This window comes from Macrobrachium rosenbergii, chromosome 37, assembly GCF_040412425.1.
Source record: "Macrobrachium rosenbergii isolate ZJJX-2024 chromosome 37, ASM4041242v1, whole genome shotgun sequence".
NCBI classification, from domain to species: Eukaryota; Metazoa; Arthropoda; class Malacostraca; order Decapoda; family Palaemonidae; genus Macrobrachium; species Macrobrachium rosenbergii.
Genome location: NC_089777.1, coordinates 5641553 through 5667492, shown reverse-complemented (window position 1 = coordinate 5667492; position 25940 = coordinate 5641553). Strand labels below are relative to the sequence as shown.

General features: G+C 39.3%; 1 protein-coding gene across 11 annotated transcripts in view; it reads right to left on the bottom strand.

Annotated features, from left to right (window-relative positions):
* Positions 1–25940, bottom strand: part of LOC136825271 (ras-related protein Rab-33B-like) — a 94439-nt gene that overhangs the window by 24453 nt on the left and 44046 nt on the right. For 10 of the 11 annotated variants that reach the window (XR_010849273.1, XR_010849272.1, XR_010849274.1 and 7 more), the window contains 2 exons: positions 18962–19095; positions 8494–8587 (listed from right to left, as the gene is read on the bottom strand). Coding sequence is in view for 8 of the 11 variants with exons in the window: in XM_067081341.1 (XP_066937442.1) it covers positions 8494–8587; positions 18962–19095 (228 nt within the window). In the remaining 3 variants the exon portion in view is untranslated. Of the gene's footprint in view, positions 1–8493; positions 8588–18961; positions 19096–19881; positions 19987–25940 lie in introns of all 11 variants that reach the window. The other variant, XM_067081345.1, reaches the window with a different exon arrangement.

The window sequence follows — 25940 nt, the reverse complement described above, 5'->3', positions numbered from 1 at the left end:
CCCACATCGATACAAGTAAATGCACTCATTCTCTTCAGCAATCATGTCAATGGTAATGCTACCCCTATCATGAAATATCTGAAATTGTAATACTTCCTGGTTCAAAATTGTAACTGTCAGAAGACAACAGGACTGAACAAGCTCAAGAACTGAACAACTAATAACAAACTCAAAACTTAACAGGCTGTCTTCCCTTACTGATAGGGGCAAGAGACCCAGTGAGTAAAAAGTACAAGTAATTCTTTGTGTAAAATTACAAGAAACAGCATGATCGCTACAGTCCCCTTTCTTTTGGTATGGTCTAGAAAAGGGAGGTAAATGGAATATGGGCCCTGATGATGGGGGGTAATATCTCTATGTCTGCTATTAGACAACAAATCCTTTACTTTATCAAGCAGGCTAATCCTGACTCAGTCCCAAGAGTTCATGATATTAGAGCTGTGGCCACCTCCATTAACTACTTCCATTACATGAATTTCACGGATCTTACCAAATACACTGGTTGAAAGTCACCCTTGGTTTTCAAACATCACTATTTGAAATCCTTAGAAGCTCTTAAATTCTCAGCAGTCGCGGCAGGGAACGTTGTCCCTCCCTCTGGTTCCCTTTCTGATTCCTAGTCAATTCTTTCTCCACTGCCTCAGTTATCCCCTTACAGTCATTTCAGTCAGGCGTGCCTTGTCTTTCTAACCTGACCGTGTTATCTGTATTTTTGCCTAATTGACACATTTATGTTATAATGTTTTCAATTTTGTATAGTTATTTTGTTTAAGTATATTTTTATGTTGTCATGTTAATTTTAAACTCCCATCAGTTTCATTTGTACATTATTGTTATTATTGCTAGCAATTAAAAATTTTTTTGGCGGACCTTTGGTCTTCTGTTCCCTTACATTTTGTTATCTCTTACAGTTTAAGAATGATATTTATTTCTCTGTTAATTTTCACCGGCTGACACGGGACCCGATCCAGAAAAGGGATTTTGACAAAGGAAAAATCTATTTCTGGAGAGGGGACTGTCACCCGTGACCCACCTCTGTCATGTGTCGTGTCCCCCATAGTAAACATCATTCTGGTGGGGTGATGCTTTCATGGAATGAGGCTAGCGGTGGTTTGTGTACTGTCCGCGAGTGGTGCATGGGTTTGTAACGGCACCTCTCTGTGGGACTTTTGACTTTGGGATCTCTATAGGATAAGGTTCCGTGTTTTTATAGTTCACCCTTTTCCATACACGACTCCATCTAATGGAGCTCGCTCTGGGGGTAGTAACTCCAGCATTTCATTTAGCTTTCTCTGGTATCTAGCAACGGAATTACCTAGAAATAAGTGCTGAATGGACTTTTTCACCGGGTGACACGGTCCCCTCTCCAGAAATAGATTTTTCCTTTGTCAAAATCCCTTTTTTATCATAAAATAAAGTTTTATATATACTTACCAAGCAATTACATAGCTACAAGCTTCCTACCATGGCAGTCCAAAAATTCAAATTTCGCGGTGGCGCTACAATCACTAGTGTTGGTGACAGGGACCCGCCCACTATTGGAACTGACAAGTACAACTCAGTAGAAAACTTCAATTAATTTGAACCCTGATGTCCATCTGAGGGGAGGAGTGAGGGCTCTGATCAGGTAATTGCTTGGTAAGTATACATAAAACTTTATTTTATCATAAAAATGTCATTTTTATATCAGTGACTTACCAAGCAATTACTTAGCTGACTCCACATTGAGAGGAGGTGGGATGCATGGACATATTCCAATCCAAAACATTAATAAGAATGACTCTGAACTAGAAAGGTTGCTAGCATTGGGTCAATGCTTGTTGTACCTTACCTGGTAAGAGAGCTGCTGCAGGTGATTTCTGCCTCTGGTCAGTGCTCATCTTAACCTGTAGAGGGCATGGCAGTATGGCCAAGAGTCACCCCTACGTCAGTGGGTACTTTGCAGCCATGGAAGTTCACTGATGGCTGACAAAGACAAAAATAGTGCCCTTGCCCTGGGCATAGACCAGAATAAAAAACAACACTGTCACCTACCACCAAAATTAAAAACCACCACCCCAACCATTAAAAACTGGCAGGTACCCCAGGTACACGGTACCCTCAGGTTCCCTTAAACTCAGCAACCTTACAACAAGGCAAGGAGACAGTAGAGGGATTGAGGGGGTCCCTATGCTTCCTCTCCCAACACCATGCCAACCACGGATAAAGGCCCTAACGTACTACAGTTCTCAAACACCGTTTTGACACCCTTAAGGTAATGTGACGCAAAAATTGACTTGGACCTCCAGAATATTGGTTGCAGAATAGAAGACATGGGCATCTTAAGCCAAAACGCAAGACAAGTGGCAACGGCTCGAACCTCATGAGCTGTAACGTTCAGGATCGGAAAGACAACCTCCTGAACCTGAGAGTGAGCTTCCGAAATCAGACTTCTCAGGAAAAAAAAGGGAGAGCATTCTTTGAAAGAGGACATGAAGGGTTCCTCACGGCGCACCAGAAGTTGTTCAAGGGCCCCTGATCTTTTCAGTCCTAAGGAGGTAGTACCACAAGGCCCTCACAGGACGAAGAAGTCTCTCCTCTTTCTCTGGCCCGAGAATGTCCACCAAGCTCTTAATGATGAATGGGCAGGGTCAGGGATGGGAAACATCCTCATTCTTGGCGAAGAAACCAAGAGAGAGAGAGAGCAGACTGCATTTCCTTGCACAAACCAACCCTCTTGTCTATCACCTGGAGCTTGCTAACTTGTTTTGCAGTAGCCAACACTACCAGGAAGAGAGTCTTCTTGGTGAGAGACTTAAGAGAAGTTGAACGTAGAGGTTTGGATGAGCTGCTTGACAGCCACTTCAATATGACATCCAAGTTCCAGGAGACTGTACCAGGTTTCTTTACTTTGGAAGTCTCGAAGGAGCTGATGAGATCACAAAGATCCTGTTTCGCGGACAGGTTAAGGCCTCTATGCTTGAACACTGAACTAAGCATCAATTTGTATTCCTTAATAGTAGAGGTCCTCGAGAAGAGTAAGAAATCAGCTATCTGGCTCACAGAAGTTTCAGAAGAAGAGATGTTATTCTGTCTGCACCATCTTTTGAAAACTGTCCACTTGGACTGGTAGAGCCTGCTAGAAGAAGCTTGTCGACATCTAGCAGTAGCTTCTGCAACCCGTCGCGAAAAACCTTTCGATCTGTCGAGGCTCCTCACAGTCTGAATCCTGTCAGGGCCGGAGTGGACAATCCTTGATGGAACCTGAGGAAGTGGGATGTCTGAACAGCGACTGTTTTTGTGGAAGCAACCTCAGAAAATCCACAAGCAGTTGCAGCAGGTCCGGAAACCATTCTTTTCTTGGCCAGAATGGAGTGATGAGTGTCATTGAGACATTTTGATGAGGCATGAACTTGTTCAGCACACCTCTGATCAACCTGAAGGGAGGGAAGGCATAGACATCAAGGCCTGTCCAGTCCAAGAGCATGGCATCCGTCGCCCATGCAAGAAGGTCTGGGGATGGGGAGCATAAGAGAGGAAGGCAGAGGTTCCTCGACATTGCAAAGAGATCTATGAAAAGTCTGCCCCATAGCTTCCATAGATCGAGGCAGACTTTGGAATCTAAGGTCCACTTTGTCGGCAATACCTGGTGACCGTGGCTCAACTCGTCTGCCAGGACATTCAGTTTCCCCTGAACGAAGTGAGGGAGAATCTTGACTTAGTTCTGCTCCGCCCAGAGAAGGAGGTCTTTTGCAGCCTCGCAGAGAGTGAAGGAGTGAGTGCCTCCCTGCTTGCAGACATAAGACAGCACTGTGGTGTTGCTTGCGTAGACTGTTACGATTTTGCCTGAGACTAGCAGAGAGAACACCTGAAGGCCAGGGGAATAGTTTTTAATTCCTTGACACTGATGTGAAGCAGAGCTCCCCAACCTATGTCTGAAGTGTCGGAATAGAATTCTAGGATGGGGTTCAGAGGGAGGAGAGAAATTTCTTCCTGAAGTTTTTCCTCTGACAACCACCATCAAAGATCCTCCTTGATCTCCGACGCAACTGGGAAGTGACAGGCCAAAGTGCCCCGGAGGCTCATCCACTGAAGAGCTGAGCAGGTTGAGAGAAAGAGAAACTCTCGGACAATTTGGAGACAGGACTCAACCCTTTTGTGGGAGAGAAAAACCCGAAAAGCTCGAGAGTCCAGAGTCATTCCCAAATAGAGAATTCTCTGAGTCGGAGTCATCTATGATTTTTGAGAATTGATCAAAATGCCTAACTCCTGTGTTAGGCAAAGAGTCCTTTTCAAGTCCTTCGCACATTGTTCCTCCACGAGGAGCGGAGAAGCCAGTCGTCCAGATAGAGGGATACATTGAACCCCGAGAAGCTGAAGCCACTTGCCAAGAGGAGTGAGAATTTGAGTGAAGACTTGTGGGGCTGTGGCCAGGCTGAAGCACAGCACCTGAAACTGGAGAGCCCTGCCCCAAAAAACGAACCTCAGGAATTTTCTCGAGTCTGGATGGATGGGGACATGAAAATAGGTGTCCTGCATGTCCAGGGTGACCATCCAGTTGCCCTGATGGAGAAAGGACATGACAGATTGGTCATCTCCACGTGAAACTTTGTCTTCACCACAAACAAACTCAGGGTGCAGACATCCAGCACAAGTCTCCAGCCCCCTGATGACTTGGGGACTATGAAAAGCCTGTTGTAGAACCACTCCGATGACTAGTCCACTACTTCTTCCACTGCTCCTTTGCGAGGAAGAGTCGACTTCTAGAGCAAGGGCCAAAAACTTCTTGGACCCTGCCCAGTAAGCCGTCAAGGTGATCGGCAACTTGGATAAAGGCAGCTTTTCTTTGAAAGGAATGGAGTAGCCTCTCTTCAATACTTGCACTAACCAGGGCTCTGTTCCTCTGTGACTCCATTCCTCTCAAAATTGGTGCAACCTGGCACCTACTGGGGTGCAAAGGACACAGTTCTCACTTAGCAGCTGGTTTGACGGACGACTTCTTGAAGGACTTCGAGGGGGGGTGCGAAGACTGGTACGCAGTCTAGGCTGGGGTCTGGCTCGTCCTTCTTGAAAAGGCTGGGGTTGCAGCTGAGAGAAAGAATAGGTACTACAGCAGGAGCTACCTTTGGGCGCTTCGTGGACTGAGCCAGCAAATCATGGGATGACTTTTCTGCAATGCAGACAGAACCTCTTTAACGGTGTCCTGAGGGAAGAGATAGGTCTTGTCAAGAAGAGAAAACAAGAGAGCTGACTTCTGTGTCGTGGCAACTCCTTTCGTAGCGAAAGAGCACCACAGCTCCCGCTTCTTCAGAGAGCCCATTGCATACAGAGAAGCTGCTCTGCTGAGCCATCTCTAACCGTCTTGTCCGCACAAGACAAAACATTCAACCAGTCAGAAGCAAAGTCCTCTGCCAGGACTGGACAGTTCTCAATCTTCCTTGCTAGAGCCCCCACAGTCCAGTCAAGGAGGCTAAAGATCTCCAGAACCTTGAAAATGTTCCTCACGAGACTGTCCAATTCGGGAGAGGAGAACACAACCTTAGCAGAGAAGGCAGCCTGTCACGTAGCGTCGACCAAGCTATAGAAGTTCCCCTGGGAGGAGGCAGAAATTCCCAAGGAAGGAGCCTTTCCAGTGGCGTAGAACCGGTACCTCTTCTTAAGAAGCTTAGGAGGAGGGAATAAATGTCACCTTGCCTTGATCCCTCTTGGAAGCCAACCACTTGTCAACCTCTTTAAGAGCTCTCTTCAAGGAAGAGGAAAGGAATAACTTAAGGAGACAAGAATCACTTGCATTCTCATAAGAAAGGTGGACGCAGGAGAATCCAGAGGCGCAGGCTTAAAGAAGTCCGGAAAGCTGGCTAAAAAGAACCTAAGAAGGTTCAAATAAGCAGAAGATGGGACAGAATCATAAGAGACTTCTCCTTCATCAGATGTGATAAGAGAGAGTGGCTTCCTTGTTCTTGGAGACAGTCTTTTTCTTTAAGAATCCCATAAGATACTCTAATTGCGATGAATTGGGGCTAAGGAAGAATCTTCTTGGGTCAACAAATGTGGACAAGGAGACGATGGTGCCAAGTGGTCGACAGTTGGTGCCAGGTGAGCCAAAGTTGGCGCTGAACAAGCTGGCACGGAAGCCTGAGGTGGCGCAGCTGGCACCAAGTGCTCAAGGTAGGATAGGCGCTCAGGAACAAGAGAGCGCTTAGACTGAGGTGACAGGCGCTTACGAGGAGGGTCTGAGTGCTTTGGCGACAAAACTGGACATTCTACAGATCCGAGAGACTCTGGACTATCCCATGTCAACTGATGATAACGCACTGAAGAAACACAAGGAGGCAGAGCAGAGAAGCTGCAAGAGGGATGAGGACTCACAATGACCTCCTTAAACCTCTTGACAGGAGGAGGAGAGATGTCTGCAGCCTCTTCAAAGGCCGAGAGGCAAAAGAGTGGCGCTGCTATCGCCTCCCATCGGGCGAAGAGCCGTCTGAATTCGATGACAGATGATGAGTACTGAAAGAGATGCCTTTCCAATGGTGCTCTGTTGCAGCCTGGGACTGGGCAACAGGCTCAATGGAGGGGGCAACTGCCTGTGGGCAAACAACTACCAGACTCCCTTAAGCTCTGGTATGTCTTCTCCCTGGTGCAGGGGAGCAGGATAGGGACCTACGTCTAGGAGCATTGGTAGGACAGACAGCCACCTCCGCAGAAAGCATAACACTATCACTGCACTGGACTTGCACTAGAAACACTAGAAACTTTATCTACAAAAGCCTTAAAAGACATATATACCTAACTCCACGACTGCGTTGGCCAAAAACTCAAATTTCTTATCGAACCTAGATTCGAGACTGGCAATGGTGTTGAGATCAGAAGCATGGGAACTTGGTAAGGGAGTAAGTGGTAAGACAGTAGCAGGGGTAAGGATGGGAGACACAGAAGGGATAAGAGGAGAAGAATAGCTTCTATACTAGCTTTAAGAGCCGCTTTCCTCCTCCTATCTCTATCAAGCTTTTCTAAATGAGATTTAAAAACCTTCCACTGTTGATCATCCCAATCCTGACATTCTGAGCATGTAACCTCCTTATTACACTCCTGCCCCCTACATTTGATACACTTAGTATGAGAATTGTAAGTAATCTTAACTAGTCTAGTTTTACAACCTTCGGCGCACTACCAAACACTAGAAGAACTAGAGTCTGACATTCTAAATCAATTGGAAATTATGTTAACCAAAGCTAACAGAACAACATAAAACAGCCACATAAAATCCGAATACTTCACCAAAACTGGAACAAAAATCCAAAAGATGATGAAAAGAGACTACACAAAACCACCGATGTTGATCAGGAACTGGCAGAAAATGAACTGAAGTTTCCTGCTGAGTTGTACCTGTCGGTCCCGATAGTGGGTGAATCCCTGTCACCTACACTAGTGATGGTAGCGCCACCGTGAAATTTGAATTTTTGGACTGCCGTGGTAGGAAGCTTGTAGCTATGTAATTGCTTGGCAAGTCAATTATATAAAAACATGGCGTAATGCCATCAAGATCTGGACATGTACTCAAGGCAATGCGATGCTTTGTATTCTAGCTTCTATTGAGGCCAACAAGACATGATTCAACTATAGACCCTACTTATGAACATTCAACTTACAAACATTCAGATACAAACAGACAGGATTGCAAATTAAAATTGTGCTCAGAGCTCTCCCCTTTGCAATACCGTGTATATTGTGTTTTAGGATGAAAAAACATACAGTACTGTACTGATTTTATATCATACTGTACTTAAATAGGCATGAAGAGTACAGTAACCAACTTCCAAACAATTCAACATACAAACGGCCATCCTGAACACAACTCGTTTGTAAGTAGGGTGGTGTTTGTGCAGTGATACCTGTTGACATTTTTGACCAGAAATAATGCTGGAAAGCATACACACTCAAAACAGCAAAAAGTTCTAAAATTACACAGTCATATTAAACGACACTCACTTCTGTTTAAGTAGCAGAAAGGCAAAAAGCATAATAGCCATAAAATAATATAAATTATTAGGCCCCATAAAATAAACATACAATTCAGCCAAACCAATACTGTGTAGCAGAGGCTATGAAGGGAAACCTGAACTGCATAAAACTAATTCAAAATTTGCCTTAGTAAAACTCTTTATTTCAACATGCAGGCCAAAACTAAAACTATCACCACAGCATCTAAATATACAAATATATATTTGATGATTATGGTAGTAAATACAAAAGCAACACTAAAAACCTAACACAGTACAGTACTAACTTCCAATAGCATAAAAGAAACCTAAAGAAAATAAGACACAGCAACTTGCACTTGGTACATACAACTGCTCATGAGAGAAAAATGAATTGCATAAAAAATTTATGTTAATTTATGCAACTGTTTAGCCAACGGTTGGCCCTTCCACCCACGCACTTATGTGCAGGTGTAATGCATAAGAGGGGGTTTAATTCGAAACAACACAATAGGAACACTGAAATAGTACTTACTACTATATCCTCATTGTCAATTCTTAGCCGTTTTTCTCTAAAGTCAACACCGATAGTTGCTTCCGTTCGCTCTGGAAATTGGCCACCACAGAACCTGCCAATTGATAAAAATAATGCCTCAAGATCAATAACCAAAACTAACTAAAATTTAATAAATATACACATTATAAAAGAGACATTTAAAAAGAATTTAGAAAGCACATGAATGTAACTTCTAAGTATCTAATATAACTCAAATATTGCAAATACTGCACGAGGGTTGCAATCACAGGTGCAAAGCCCTAATGATTTATAGCACACAAACATTTCAATGTATCAAATTTTGCTTATTCTAAGAATAAGAAGGTATTATGCACTGCAGTATTCTCTAAGTTTGCAAATAACACAGACTTTCATCATATGAAACCTTGGAACAAGAAGAACATAATGTCACAGCACACAAAGGATCTGGTGACTTATGGAGAGAGTTATCAAATCCAAAACTCTGATTTCCACACTTCTATGAGTCTAACAGAATTGGAAGGATAAAACTCATTCAAAATGCAATATGTTATGGTTGCAAACTTGATCCCCACTTTTCTTTACATGATTATGGGCAATGCTATTTGAATGGTTACTTCCCTTTATTGTTTATATTGATAATTATGTTGTGGAGTTAGTTCCCTTATTAAGAAACTTCCATTTGTAACTTAGATAGTGGCCATTTTATCACATACCTGTTTAGAACATATTTCATTGTAAGTTATTGATACTGACACAGAAACTTGTATGTATTATGTGAATAAATTTATTATCTATTCAGTAACAATATCGAGTTGGTTACAGTAAATCCCCCATATTCGCAGGGGATGCACTCCAGAACACCCCCCATGAATAGTTAAAATCCGTGAATACTTGCTAACCCCCTTATAGCTGCCTATCTTGAAAGTTCAAATACCAAATGTATATTTAAAGTATCATCCTACATCAAATATACCCTAAATTATTATCCTATTACTGTATTAATCTTTAAAATTATATTGTTAATAATATCATTTCAGTCATCTTAAACATTAGTACCCTTAAAATATATACATAAGTACTTCTAAGCCTGAGAGAGAGAGAGAGAGAGAGAGAGAGAGAGAGAGAGAGAGAGAGAGAGAGAGAGAGAGAGAGAGGAGTTTCTCTCTTTAATATTTCTGACACCAAAAAAATGTTTGTTTTTTGTCTTCCAAAGATGTAATACCTTTATTACACATTTTTAAAACACTATGAACACACACAAACACACACACAATCAAACATTATCTTCTTCCTGAGAGAGAGAGAGAGAGAGAGAGAGAGAGAGAGAGAGAGAGAGAGAGAGAGAGAGAGAGAGAGAGAATAATGGCTTACGATATCAAAAGACTGAAATCTTTGAGCTTCTGAGGGCAACACTCCTTCCCCTCCAATCAATATGTCACACTGTCAAGTAAATTGACATTTACCCTCCTCCCTCCTTTCTCAAGCCGAGGATAAAAAAGACTGGGAATCACTGCTTGTTTAAAATGTTAAAAAATTTATTACACATATGTATGGAAAATATTATATTATATTATATTATTATTATTATTTAATCTTATTAATCTTAATATATGAAAATTAGTACTTATTAGGTAAACCATTTATATTAGGCAAACCATTTATTTATCATACAAACAAAAGAAATGTACGTACATAGTACATGTCAGAAAAATTCTCATCTAAATAAGAGAGAGAGAGAGAGAGAGAGAGAGAGAGAGAGAGAGAGAGAGAGAGAGAGAGAGAGAATTATTATTTTTATTTAATGTTATTATTTAATCTTATTAAACTTATTAATATCTGAATATTAGTGCATACCGTAAATCATTATTTTGTCATAAAATTTACCCTCTAAAAATGCTTATACTATCATCCTGAAACACATATATCAATTTAATATAATTTCAATATAGTACTTTAATATAATTTTAATATTTCAATAGTATCAATTCTGAGCATGTATCTTCACTTTAATAAGGTCGGGTCTGTCCTGAATGGAGGGGAGAAAACCAGTTTCTCTCTTTGAGTTATGTATTATTTAATCTTACAGTATTATTATTATTATTATTATTATATTATTAATCTTAATAATATTTGAAAATTAGTAAATAATTTTTTCTCATAAAAAATGTATTTAGTCATGAAAATGACATCAAAATACACTAATTAGTGAATTTTACCAACGAAAAAGTTGGTGAATTGCCGAATTTTCCTTCATAATTTATAGATACAGAACATTAAACAGAAAATCCCGCAAATCGGTGAGTCGCGAATCGTGAGAATGCGAATGTGGGGGTTCACTATATTTCGAGTTCTTATAAGAATGCAGTACTTACGCTCCAAAGATGCTGATTGTAAAGTGCCTGATCCCCAGCTGCACGTACGAAACCGATGACCTGGATGCTGCTGGTGTAACAGCACTCATCACGGTCCATTCGATGATTCATACACTGGGAACATCCGCTAAAGCTGAGAAAGTGAAATGGCCAACCAGCTTACTGGCAGGTACAAGTGAGGACTGGACATACTTCCAGTCAAGATGGAATGAGTATGTCACCGCAACACAACTGGAAGGCAGAGATAAAGTCATACAGCTCCTCGCTGTGACGAGCCCCTTAGAAAAGACCTTACTCGCTCGTCTGGAGACAAATTTACTAAAAAAAAAAGTTGATGAAATGCTTGCAGCTATAAAAACACTGGCTGTTAGGGAAGAAAACCAAATGGTTGTCTGAGTAAATTTGGCAAAGATGCGACAAGATTGCGATAGGACTGCATGAAGTTTCGGTGCTCGCATACGAGGCCAAACCAGTGTTCGAGGCCAAACCAGTGTACTGTATGTAAATATATAAGTCAATGTCAGAACTGTAACGCTGATGTGAACTACAGTACAGTATACAGATGCCATCCGTCGTGATGTTCTTACTAAGGGACTCAATGACTTTGAGATCCAATTGGACTTACTCGGTAACCCTAATCGAGTTATGAGTTGAGAAGAGGTATTCAAGTTTGTCAAAGCAAAGGAGGCTAGAAAACGCTCAGCTTCAAGTCTGCTAGACTAGAATGCTGCGGCAGCCGCCAGTGGTACATACAGAAAAAACAAAAGTTAAATACATAAGGACAAGTCAGAAAACTTAACTTACTGTGGAAAGAAGGGTCATGGTGCAAGCAACCCATCTCATATTAGATGTTCCGTTTGCCCTGCATATGGACACGTATGTAATTTGTGCAACAGCAACCACCACATCGAGAGTGTATGTCATAGTAAGGACAAACCAAAAATATCAAGAGACAATAATAATATCTCCACTGCCTCTACTGTGTTTGATACCTTATGCACATTTAGCAATACTTTAAATACTTTTGATGATTCATGTATGTTATGTACTCTGGTTTTGAACATGCTTTACATACTGACCATCATATCCATGACAAACTTACAAACACATGGGTTAAAAAACACTCAACATCTCAACCCTTTATTGATGTTAATGCTAAGGTTTCTTGTGATGATTATTCAGCCTTAGGCTTTGAATTGAAAAACAAATGGTCTCTTTCAGCTACAGTGTCTGCAATGGCAGACAAAAGATGTCAGAGTTGTCTTGTTGGCGTGTAGGTTATCCATCGGCTAGGCTTACGCAAATCCAACCTTATTCCTGTGACAATACAGACGCATTCTGCTACACATGTTGGAATCAAGATTATTGGGGCCACTATCTTGTGGCTACATGCAATGACTGATGCAGGTGTGGAAATGGAGATAAGGCAGATGACATACATCACAGATGCCACAGATAAGTTGTTTCTCAGCAGGAAGACATGTTTGGCACTTGGTATTATCACAGATACCTTTCCTACAGTAGGTGAACATGCAGTCAATGCTGTCATGGAGAAGACCTACTTCCAAGTCCCACAGCACCCTTACAACTGTCCAAAACGTCAATTACCCCCTGCCCCGCCAACAGAAACGCCATTTCCCAGGAACGCTGAAAATTTACCTCACCTGAAAAACTTTCTCTTTGACAAATATGTAGCAAGTCCTTTCAATACATGCAAACATCAGCCCTTGCCCCTGATGGACACACCCACCATTAGGGCTCATGGTAGATTTGGATGCAGAACCAATTGCCCACCACACACCCATACCTGTCCCCATTCACTGGCGTGAGGCAGTTAAGTCCAGACTTGACCAAGATGTTCACTTCAGTATCTTAGAACCCGTGCCAGTCGGAGAACCTGTAACATGGAGCCACAGGATGGTCGTCTGCGCCAAAAAGAACGGTGAGCCTTGAAGAACCATTGACTTTCAGGCTCTTAACACCCACGCAACACGTGAAACCCATCACACACAGTCATCATTTCATCAGGCCCATTCTGTCCCACAGGGAAAGAAGACAGTATTCGATGCCTGGAACAGATATCATTGCATCCCCATTTGTCAAGAAGACCATCATCTCACCACACTCACTACCCCATGGGGACGATGCAGGTACAAGACAGCACCCCAGGGCTATATCACATCGGGTGATGGTAGTACGAGAAGGTACGATGAACTGGTAGCAGAATTTCCAAACAAAACTAAATGTGTGGATGATGTACTTTTGTGGTCTGATTCTATAGAAAAAGCTTTTTTCAGGCAGTCCATTGGCTTGACTTGTGTGGTAGAAATGGCATAACCTTGAATCCCAAGAAATTTGCTTTTGCTGAAGATAAATGCGGAATTTGCTGGTTTTGAGATAACACCTGACAATGTTAGGCCTTGCAAAAAGTTCCTTTGGGCTATACTTGATTTCCCTAAACCAAGAAACATTACAGAGATTTGTTCATGGTATGGACTTGTCAATCAAGTTGTGTATGCATTTAGCATGGCTGACAAAATGATGCCGTTTTGACAACTTCTGAAGCCGAACATGCCATTCAAGTGGACAGATGAGCTTCAAGGCCTATTCAATGAGTCAAAGAGTGTAATAGCCTGTGAAACTGAACAGGGAGTTAAGATATTTGACTCTCAAAAACCAACATGCTTGGCGACAGATTGGTCCAAGGATGGACTAGACTTCTGGCTGTTACAGAAACACTGCAGCTGTCCTGTGTCAAGACCATTCTGTTGTAAAGACGACTGGAAAAATTACACACAGCACAGAATCGAGATATGCCCCAACTGAAGGTGAAGCATTGGCTGTAGCAGATGTCCTAAATAAAGCCAGATACTTCATACTGGGCTGTAGTCAGTTAATCATTGCTGTTGACCACAAGCCATTACTGAAAGTGTCTGGCGACCGGTCCCTTGAAAACATCTCAAACTCACGCCTCAGAAACTTGAATGAAAAGACGCTGCGCTACAAATTTCTGATGGTTCACATTTCAGGCATCAAACATCGCGCAACCGACAGTCTTTCCTGACATCCGACAGGCCAGCCAGAAAGGATGCTCCTTATAGATGACACAGTCTCAGTCCAATCCTGTTGGCTTGAAATCACGCACAGTTCCTTGTAAATGAATGGACTCTGTACATGACTTGGTCATACTGATAGACGATAAGGTTGAAATTGCAGCAGTCTCTTCTTTGAAAGCCCTCAAGTCTTTTGCATGGGATTGAGTTCACCTAGCTACATCTAGTGATCCCGACATGCAAACCCTACTAGAAGCCATCGATTCGGGCATGTCAGACAACTGTCTGGAAGTCCCCAAGTCCATCTGGGAATAATTCCCCTTTAGGGATTACTTACAAGCGGTGGATGGAGTGATCCTTTACAAGAATTGTGTTCTGGTCCCACCTTCGCTCAGGCAGGAGGTCCTGGACTCATTACATTCTGCACATCAGGGTGTTACAGCAATGACAGCAAGAGCCGACTCATCCGTCTTCTGGCTAGGTATAACCCCAGCCATCAGCAATTTGCAAGCACGTTGCCAGGTATGCAATCACATTGCCCCATTGAACACCAGTACACCTCCGACTGTACGACCCTACCTACCGTTTCCAGTACATATACGCAGACTTTTTCAATACAAAAGTTGCAACTACTTATTGGTAGTAGATAGATACTCCAACTGACCCGTAGTTGAACGTGCACATGGTGGGGCAGGTCTGACTGAGTGTCTTCGTCGTACCTTCATCACATTTGGCATGCTTGATGAATTGGCATTTGACAGGAGTCCATAATTTACTGCCTCTTCCACTTGCAAGTTCCTCAATGACTGGGGGTGTATCATTGGTTATAGTCAGAGGCCTTTCCACATAGTAATTGTTGCATGGAAGTTGGGGTAAAAACTGTAAAATGTCTTATACAGTAATGGACAATACGAAACCAGTTGGAAGTCTTGAGACCCACTCCTTCCAACAGGCCATTTTACAGTACAGAAACACACCAGACAGAGACACCAAACTGTCCCCAGCAATGTGTGTATTCAGCTGTCCTATTTGGGACTTTATACCGATCCCACCTGGTCATTATCAACCACATGCTACTTGGCATCACACTTTGACATTGCGTGAGGCAGCACTGCAGCAGTGCCACATGAAAGTGGCAGAGAGGTTAGAGCAACATACAAAACCACTACCTGCATTGATCATTGGGGATCATGTGCATATCCAAAACCAGACAGGTCCACACCCTTTGAAATGGGACATAACTGGAATTGTGATTGAGGTCCATCAATTTGACCAGTATGTAGGTTTGTGTGGATGGATCAGGACAGGTCACACTCAGAAACAGAAAATTCCTATGACGTTTCATACCAGTGTATCCTACACTTTCACGGGTGTCTGTTTACAAGGACTTCAGATCACATACTGCCCACATGCCGACAGAGGTACCATCTACACCCACAGTACCCAATATCTCTCCACACACACATCAACTAAATAATCCTTTGAGTCTGGAGCAGACTGAACCACCCCGAAGATCAACTCGGCAGACCAAAAAGCCCACGTGGCATGCTGACAATGATAAGAACAACTAATGTCCTCATGAAATGAATGCCTTGCAGCATTTTGATTCAATCTTATGTTTCATTTTTTTATATTCCATGTTATTCATATTGAACTCTAGTCATTATCACTACACTTTGGAAAACAGCCTTTGTTCCACTGTATTACAGAAGACTCGAGGGGGGATATATGATTGTGGGCAATGCTACTTGAATGGTTACTTCCCTTTATTGTTTATATTGATAATTATGTTGTGGAATTAGTTCCCTTATTAAGAAATAAAGTTAAAGAAACTCCATTTGTAACCTAGATAGTGGCCATTTTATCACATACCTGTTTAGAGCGTATTATCTTTGTAAGTTACTGATAATGACATAGAAACTTGTATGTATTATGTGAATACATTCATTATCTATTCAGTAACAATATTGAGTTATTTCATATCTTTAATGCATACTTAAATTAGCAGATATTTGAATCTCTCATTTGTGTACTTTCATACCACATTCACTGTTGTTCTCAATAAAGAACCACCAAGCAAACAGACTGAGTTCTCATAATCTTAGTTTTATACTAGAACAATGGAAGAGTCTAAAAGGGATGGCATTATATTCATCTGAGACAACTCAAGTTGAATTTAGCCGGGACATTTTCAAGACTGTCATAAGAAGGACAGCAAAATAGAAAAGGAAAGAAGTCTTAGAACCATGTATTGATAGCTTTTGTTTCTATAATACAGGCAAGTGACCTTCCCAGTGTTTCTAATTCCTGGCAAATGAGTGATTGGTATCTTGGCAGTAGTGAAAACTGTCAACATACTGCTAAGGGAACCGAGATGACACAGGCTATACTAGTAAAGAAAATGGTTTTCTGTTATGAGAATAGGTCCTATGGTCAGACAGCCATTTTAAAATCCAGCTTCCCACAGGATCATTATTTTAATAGTTGGTCAATCATTCAAGTCAACCTGTGAATGGCCCTAATGAAGTCAGTCAAGCATCACAGCCGGATATATGATTATTTTTTTCAAGGCCTAGGTGCTGGAAGCACAAGCCAAAGACCTATGAGCTGGTGGTCAAACTACTGAACTGTCAAGCAAGAACAAAGATAACTAGAATTCAGCTGTATCTGTTCTAGCAAACAGATCACCATACCACACTGACATTATACAGTATGAAGCAACTGCATTTAAATGTCATCAATGCAGTATGTGACTTGCATTTGCTCATTAAAACCAGTGAATAAAATTCTGGGGGCTTCAACCTAACCTTGAGAAGAAGTTAAGGTTATAATTACTGAAGGAGCATTATAATCACCAATCCCAAAAGTAGATCCAAATAATAATGATCTCTAATTCTGTCTGTCAGTTGACATTCTCTCCCTGGATGTCCACTTTGACAGGACATGGCAGTAATGAAATCAAGTCGGTCACCCATTAGATGCCATGAAACTGGAAATGCCAAGTCCCTGAGAAACTGCCTTCAATTCCATACCAAGAACATCGACTTCAGTTGGCCTCTGGTAAACAAACCATGTTTATTTTTGTTATCAGCCACCTTTTGTCACCCAATTTTAAAATGGCAGGTAGCTTAATTTAATATCATGTGATTCTTCAAATTTTCCAATTGAACCTTTCTTTTTTCAAAGGGTAACACATCACCGTTACATTCCTTCAGGGGCACCATGCAAATTCATGCTGATGGGATCACTAGCACAAAAGCAGAAAAAATAACAAAGACAAGACTGTCACAAAAACTTCACTCTCTTATTCCACTAGTAAAGCTCACCTAACAAACAACACAACAGTGTGACAAAAACAAATGATACGTAATGAACTGTGAGAGGAACTAATGAAAAGCCGTGCCGTGTAGGAGGATGCGGGAGGGAAGCATGGGTACACAGGCAGTCCCCGGTTTATGCCGGGGGTTCCATTCCGACGCCGTGTCGTAAGCCGAAAACTGTTGTAACCCGAAATATCATTGAATTTACTTGTAATCCTTTGGTGTCTTGAAAATGATGTAACCTACTTTTTTTATTGAGTTTTTCATCAAAAATCCTCCAAACTTTGACCACTCTGCCATTTTGGAGCCATATTTCTTCTGCCATATCTGCATCATAAACCTGGAACATGAGTTGTAACCTGGGAAATAATTTTTGATGAACATATTTGAAGAGCGTCGTAAACTCAGAACATTGTAAGCCCAGCCCGTCGTAACCTGGGGGCTGCCTGTATATGTATGCATTCAATCAGTGTGTTATAGTTACAAAGCTTATTTTGGTTGGGGAATATAGCAAGTACAGATTACTGACAATCATTTACATAAATGTAGGAGCAATGACGAGGAAGGAAATTCAGAAATTAGGAAGGAAAAGCAGGTCAACTGACCCTGCATGAAGCAAATCTGCTCAGTGATAAGACTTAATCCCAAGGAAGAAAGCTATACAGTACTGATGCTGATAGCTATGTTGTAAAGATCAGATACGAAGGAGAAAATGTAGACATGAAACAGTTCACCCTTTGTAAACTAAATAAGTATGGAAAGTGCATCAACAGCAAAACCCAGAGAACAATATTGCTTGTGACTTGCGTAGTGAAACATCTGACAGAGCCGAAGTGTACTGCCGTGCTATGTCAAGAAGGCTTCTAATTTCAGTATCTCTGAATATGGTGAAGAAAAAAGTAGAGCTCACTTTGGTTTGGAACAATAACCCACAAAAAAGGTAAACAAGTCCTGTTTACAGCAAAATTTAAAATTGAGGCTTATGATCAGCCTAAAAAATAGAAGGGTTTTTATTAGAGAGGACTTTACTTAAATACATATTACATTGTTAAACAAGACTGGATTTTAATCCAGTCTCATTTTAAGAAGGCATGAAAGATAATCAGAACTAAATATTTGAACAAAGGAATTCTTTTTTTAATATAACTGACACCAGTAAACCATATGAAAGTGAACACCTGAAAAATTTCTTATTTTAAATAATTTTATGTTTACTCTCACATACAGTAGTGAAAACATAAGGATGATACTACAGTTTGTTGACTTGCATAATTGTGGTTTATGGGACTTAGTTGTTTGAGTACATAGGTCCATAATAGGCCTCTCATATCCTTTAAGCCTTACCACACTACAGGCAATCCATGTGGTTTATATGAGAAATCACAAAACACTGTGGAGGCAATCACCGGTTAACGGTGGGGGTTCCGTTCCCGGCCGAGCGCCACTAACTGAAAATCACTGATAACAGAAAATCAGCCGTAACAGCGCTGACAAACCGCTTAATGGTGCCGTTAACTGGTTATCAGCACCGATCAACTGCTTACCGACGCCAATGAACTGCTTACCAGCACTGAAAATCTCGTTAACAATGTCGCTAGCCAAGCGCTGTAACACCAAAACACCATTAACTGATGCCGCCGGTAAGCGGGGACTGACTGTACATTGTATTTTCATAAAATAATTCATGTAAAATCATTAAATAAATTATGATACAATATACCTGAATGTAAGACAAGTTTTCCCAACGCTGCTATCTCCAATGACAATTATCTTGAAGGTTTTCTGCCTGCGGTCCCTCAACAACGCACCACTCTGGGCAAACGTCTGTGTGCTATTGTTACTCATTGTACATTTCTGGAACATAAAATAAATTTTGCATTGACATACATTCACCTTTTTCCCTACAAAATTATTTAAATTATCACATTAAGTTGAAGTTCACCATCAGGTTTAACAACTTCAGTATTATATAAAACAAGGCCTAGAATCATGTTACTATCATAGCCTGTTCCCTGCCAGTTACCAACTGGAAAATTTACAGCCCTTTCTTTATGTTTTTGTTTATATTTCTGACATTTACCATTTTTTATTTAGGTTCATATGTTCATCCTTAAGGGGCTGGTACTAAAAAATGCACCCATTTAGAATCAAACTAGCAGTTATGAACCAGAGGGGCAAGGTAGTGGTGTTCCATTTTACAATACTCTAAGAATATTAATACTAACAGCAACCTGAAATATAGACTGGGGCTGGAATAATCAGCCTAAACTGGGGCTGTATAAATTTACAAAAGGAATATACTGCACCTCTATTACTTTTAGACAGAAAACTTTAAAAAAAATACTGATATATATACAGTATATATACATATATTTTTATGAGTACACACAAACCTTGATTCACAAACACATTAACCCACGAACAAATTCTGAAAAATGCTCACAATCGCTCATCTCACGTGGTGCATCTGAGGTACTTTACAATACTGGCTCTTCTTTCAGTTCCTCATATGGGTTACCCAAAATCCATAAAGAATTCCTTTATGTCCAATATTAGCTGCCTATAACTCGCCAAATTTTGCCTTAGCCAAATTTCTAGTCCTCCTACTCAACAGTTTAACAAGCAATGACTATACATTACCGAATTCTCCCCAATTTATTCCTGAGATTTAACAGCAACACCCTAGTCATTTTATGGTTAGTTATCATGCATCTTCATTGCTCACAAACGTACATCTCACTGAAACTATAGATATAAAATAATTAGTGCTTTATTTCCTACTGAAGAAGTTAGGTTTTTGAAGGTTTTGATATTAATTCTTTTAGGAAATTGTTGGAATTGGCTGTGATAGATAAGTATTTCATTTTTAACCAAAAAGTTTACAAACAAACTGATGGCAGATGGCATGGCAATGGGTTCTCCTTTGGGTCCCACTTTTGCCAATATTTTTATGTCACTTAGAAAAATTGTATCTTGATCAGTGTCCTCTGTCTTTTAAACATGTTTTTTTATAAAAGATAAGTAGACAATTCATTTGTACTCTTTAAAGAAAAAGATCATGCACATTTGTTCTTTAATTTCATTAATTCATTTCATTTGAACATTAGTTTTACTATGGACACAGAATCGGATAACAAACTGTCATTTTTAGATATAACAATCTTGCGACGTAATGATAAATTTTTAACAGGTGTTTTCAGAAAGAGGACTTTTACTGGCTTGGGAACTAATTTTTTTAGCTTTTGTCCGTTGGTTTTTAAAGTCAATACATGTAAGAGTTTATTATGTACGGCACATAATTTATCATGCAATTGGGTCAAATTTCATGAAGTAATTTTCTTAAAAACTATTTTTGCAGAAATTGCTATCCATCCCACCTATTTGAGAAAATCTTAAGAGTTTTTTTAACTGACATTGTTAAGCGTAAAACACCCACTTTTAATGTACCTAAAAAAGAACTGTATATATCTTCGCCTTTTTGCTCAACATACAAACATGTAAAACGAGAACTCATTTTCATACTTAGCAGTACTGTATGTATTCATATGTTAAATTTAATTTTATTTTCAAGAACCCCTTAAAGATCAGAAGTCTTTTCAAGTTCAAAGACACCCTACTGGAACTGCTGTGATCTTCAACAGTGTATTTATTTACTTGTCCCAAATGTAATTTGGGAACCTATGTGGGTAATTCCAGTCGGCTGTTGAAGTTTTGCATCGACTGACATTGGGGTGTCAGTCACCGGACAGGGTTAGCTTGATCAGGAAGGAATTCTCTGCAACATGTAACCAAACAATAAAATGTAAACATAATATCCTGACAGACAGAACAACTCCGCACGGCTTATTACCTTGGAAATTGAGTTTTCCTATACTTTCAGTGTTGCTGATGATGGAGGTGGTGTTGTTAATTTGGCAGTAAATTATTATCAACCTCACATCTTTATTGGGGACCCTTTGGGAATGGAGGGTTTTGGGTGGGGTAAAACACAGGGAGAGAGAATGGACATGTTATTGCTATGATGGTAACCCTGGAATGGTTCTGTCCACACACAAGGCATATGGGAGCCATATGTTCAGGAAGGGATTGGTTAAGGAAACCTATTACAAAAGGAACTATACTAACCTAACCTACCCTAAACTATCCTAACCTAGTAAGCCGTGCTACTTAGCCAGGGGGCAGAGCCCCCTCGGACCACCCCCAATGAAGGAAACTCCAATTTTTACCAAAAGTTCACCGATAACACTGCATGCATGATAGCATTCCAAGATGGCCAGCATACAATAACATACCAGTTCTGAGATTAATTACAGGTTAATCACACCTGATCGCCAAAAAATTATATAAATTCTTTATAAGAAACCAAAATACTATAGAAAAACTCAATTTCCAAGCTATGCAGAGGTATACTATAGCTCTCTGTTCTGCCATATAAACACACACACACACACATATATATATATATATATACATATACATATATATATATATATATATATATATATATATATATATATATATATATATATATATATATATATATATATATATATGTATATATATGTATATATGTATGTATGTATGTATGTATGTATGTATATATATATATATATATGATATATATTTATATATATATACAATATATATATATAATATTTAATTTTATATTTTGCAACAATACGTACATATAAATATATATATATTTTATATATACCGCATATATATATATCCGAGAGATGCTCATATCGCAACATAGTGTGTTTGTATATTCGAAAATGGTAAAAGAATCATATTTTGTAATGTATTTTGTATTTCTATTTATATAAATAAATCAAATGTAATAACAAATTATATTTGATGGCTTATAATATATGTCTGCATATATATATATAATTTCAGCAGGACACTGAGGGAAAAAATAAGGTTTCTAGCCTATGCTCATATGATTTTGGTAAGTAAAAACTGTAGTATTAGGTTATCATATGCATATTGTTTTTACCAACAGAATCAACAAAACATTAATAAAAAGTTATTTATAAATATTTATATTTATCAAAATTTAAGTATACAATCAGCCATTTAATCATGATCATTTAAAAGCTAACTTTGAAATGCTACTAATAGGTTTACCAATAGATGTAATTTTATTTGTAAACATTGTTTCTTACCGCCAGAATCAACAAAAACATTATAAAGATGTTACATAACGGTGAGTACTATATGTTTATATATCCATTATATATTATAAAAAGTATGCAATCAAGGGGTAAAATTCAATAAATAAAAGTGTTTTATGTAACAGCTCGAGTTTCTTTGAGCAACTGAACAAAGCCATGTTATTATTCTTAAAAAGAATGCTAGCACAATTCCATATCAAACAACGAAAGCCTTGTTATTATGTTAAAGAGAATGGTAGTACAGTAATTGTCAATTCAATCAATTTGATTATATACTGTACATGTTGTTATGCGTAAAGAGAATGTTAGCAGGAATTGTATGTTTACCAACTGAACGAATGAAGCCTTGTTATCCGTAAAGAGAGAGAGATAATCACAAATAGGTGGCAGCACAGATACTGTTTATATCTATAAATGTGGAACTGTACTGCTTTTAGACTACGATAATGATATTAACATTTTAATGAAAATATCGATAATTAACATTCGTAGATGATTTTATAATACGAAAAGTAATTGCGGTGATGGTAATATAATGATAAATAATTATAATCTTTGTTTTTAAAGGTTATTAGGATAACACGAATCTTGTAAAGGCTACAACATCAACGTGACATGCTTTAATTATAATTTCGGCCAAAATTCTTAAATTTTAGCCTACATTATTTCATAGGATGCAGGGGATTTTTTTAGGCCATTTTTTTTTTTTTAAAAGAATGACTTATACGCCGTCAAATACGGTATGTATTTAATTCAAACCTATAAATAAACAAAAGTAAATTAAACGAATTCATTTCATCAAATGGCGGATAAGAAATGTAAACAGACCAGGTCAGATGGTTTAAATGCCTACAATAAAAATGTTAAATACAGTAATAAAAGTAAGTATTAATCAAGGAGTTCACCTGCATGATAAGATTTCATAAGCTAAATGTAAAATAGGTTCTTGTACATTCACTTTTTGGATAATATAAAATGTATCATCAGGCTAGTCATCCCCTTAGGATATATGAAAATGGATAATTTACGGTAGGTACAGAATTGGACATGTACATATGTGGTTTATTGACTTACTGATTGTAGATGAATCACCACTCTGTCAGTGATAAATGTCACACACACACACATATATATATATATATATATATATATATATATATATATATATATATATATATATATATATATAAATATAATATAAACTGTTCTATCAAACTTTGTGTGTTGTATATATATATATATCTTATATCTGTCCATATTTCCTCATTATATATATATATATATATACACACATTAACACTGCTCCTTGAAACTAATGGGGTAGAACTAAGTGGATAGCTAAAATCTGCAAATACTTAAAACCCTGTAAAAACAATTAGAACTGCCCATTTTTTTTAAACAAGTATTTTGGTTGTAAAAATGCTTATACCTTAAATTTTAATAGTTTTATAACGAAAACTGCATTTATGACAGAAAATTATAGAAAATACAGTAAAGTGAACTTTCTGAGTGAAAATAGGGTTATGGGTGGGGTATACCTCTGGGAATAATGGGTGATATGCTCCCCTGCTTGTTATTAGTCCTACAATTTGAGAGGGAGCTAGGAAAAGTGGAGGTTATGGGTTATATAGACCAGGCAGTCAAGGTTATCGGGGTTTTTACTGAGGGTGTGATGACAGACAAAAACTGCTAACACAAAATCAGTGATTTTAGGAAGGCTTATCAGCACCAAAAAGTGACAAATCCTTCGTTACTACTGATTTCAGTTAGGTATGTTATCGGCACTCTGATAAGGGCTTTTGGCAATTTTCGAGGCCTGAATATTTTATTTTGAGGAAAGGGGGCAGGGGATGAGGGTCCAAAGCCGATAAATACTAACTCCAGCCAATCATGTTACAATGTTAACTGACATTGTGTGAAAACCCTCCTAATTATTTATAATATACATCCCAATATATAGTTAGGAATATATAAACAACGTTATATTATATATATATATATATCCGTTATATTTTTATATATATATTTATATGCCTTTATATATATAATAATTATCACTGTCCTGTGATTCATTTAACACATTACCACAGGTGAAAAATAAGAAACGGGTTAGGTTCTGCGGTTTCAACTTTATTTCCAAGCCATTGACGTATGGGGACTGATACAGATTATGAGAAGTCAAATATATATATTCAGGAACAGTATTGAAGTTTACACTCCATTGAGAGTGGTGTTTAAAACTCATTTGGCTAAAAATCACAATATACCCAGTCTTTCCAACTGTTAAACACCCATCTGTTTGCATTGCAAGATTTCTGACTCTTCATGCATTATGGAAACTCTTTACTACTGCTACCCCTGCTATGAAAATAGGATTTCATATTTGTAAACACTTCACAGGGATTCTTATATAAGTTTCCAAACCCCTCTCCCTCCTTTTCTTGCATTGACGTCGCTTACCCCGAAACCGTCTTCTCTCAACCCACCATTAGCCTTATCTCCGATGTAGGCCTTGGTTTTAATAATCTGAATAACAGCGTATTTCGTTTCAGTACACTGGCTAAGTCCTTGCCATAAACTTATTGCTCCTTTGAGCCTATAACTCACCATTCTTTGCTGTTATCTGTGAGTAATGTTACTTCAATTACCAGTGAATTTAACATACATTAATACAGCAATTACAAGATGTTAATTCAGCTGCGTCAAAGATCACGGCCTTTTAAAAAAAAATTAGAATTTTAGCCCCTGGTGTGGTAGTGAGTAAAGACTGGATTTACAGAAAAAACGCATTCAGGTGCAACAAAATGCACTCTAACCCCCCCCCAACAAAGAAACAGGCCCGGAGTTCCTAAGGTAAGTCTATTGGGGCTTTACAGTTTCTTAGCATATTGAATGGTTTTTTTTTCAACTTTATTTTATGAGTTTCGAACTGCTGCTGACTGATTGGTGCCTTGGAAATTGGTTTTCCCTATACTTTTAGGGCTGCTGGTAAAGGAGATGACGTTTTATTTTTTGCCAGCCTGCTATTCTCTAAGCCTCTGCTTGTTGCTTGGTAGAGTTTCCTACCTTCCTGATGAGTTCCTACCTAAACCCACTGTTCCTCGGTGCCAGTAAGTTCTGCGTCTGCGCAGAACCTTCTCCCTACCCCCACTGCTGCTTCTCACCTTCCCCAGCATTTGGGGGGATGTGAGGAACTCTCTCCCTACCTTCCCACGTTCCTCCCCTTCCCTCAGCCGATCCCTCCCTGCAACAAATGGCTCCCTGGCATTTTACACGTCCGGAGTACGCTTCTGCAAGGTAAACATGCTCGCCTTCGTTTGTGTGTGTTCTCCCCCACCCAAAACCCCGAATTCCCAGTCCCCCTTTACTGTTGGGTAGAGTTAGGAGGCAAATAACTCTTGGCTGACAACAAACAAATGCGTCTCCTTTATCGCAGCCCTAAAAGTATAGGAAAAACAATTTCCCAGGTAAAAACATGAACGGAGTTAATACTTAGAAATATCGGTATTATTTTATAATAGT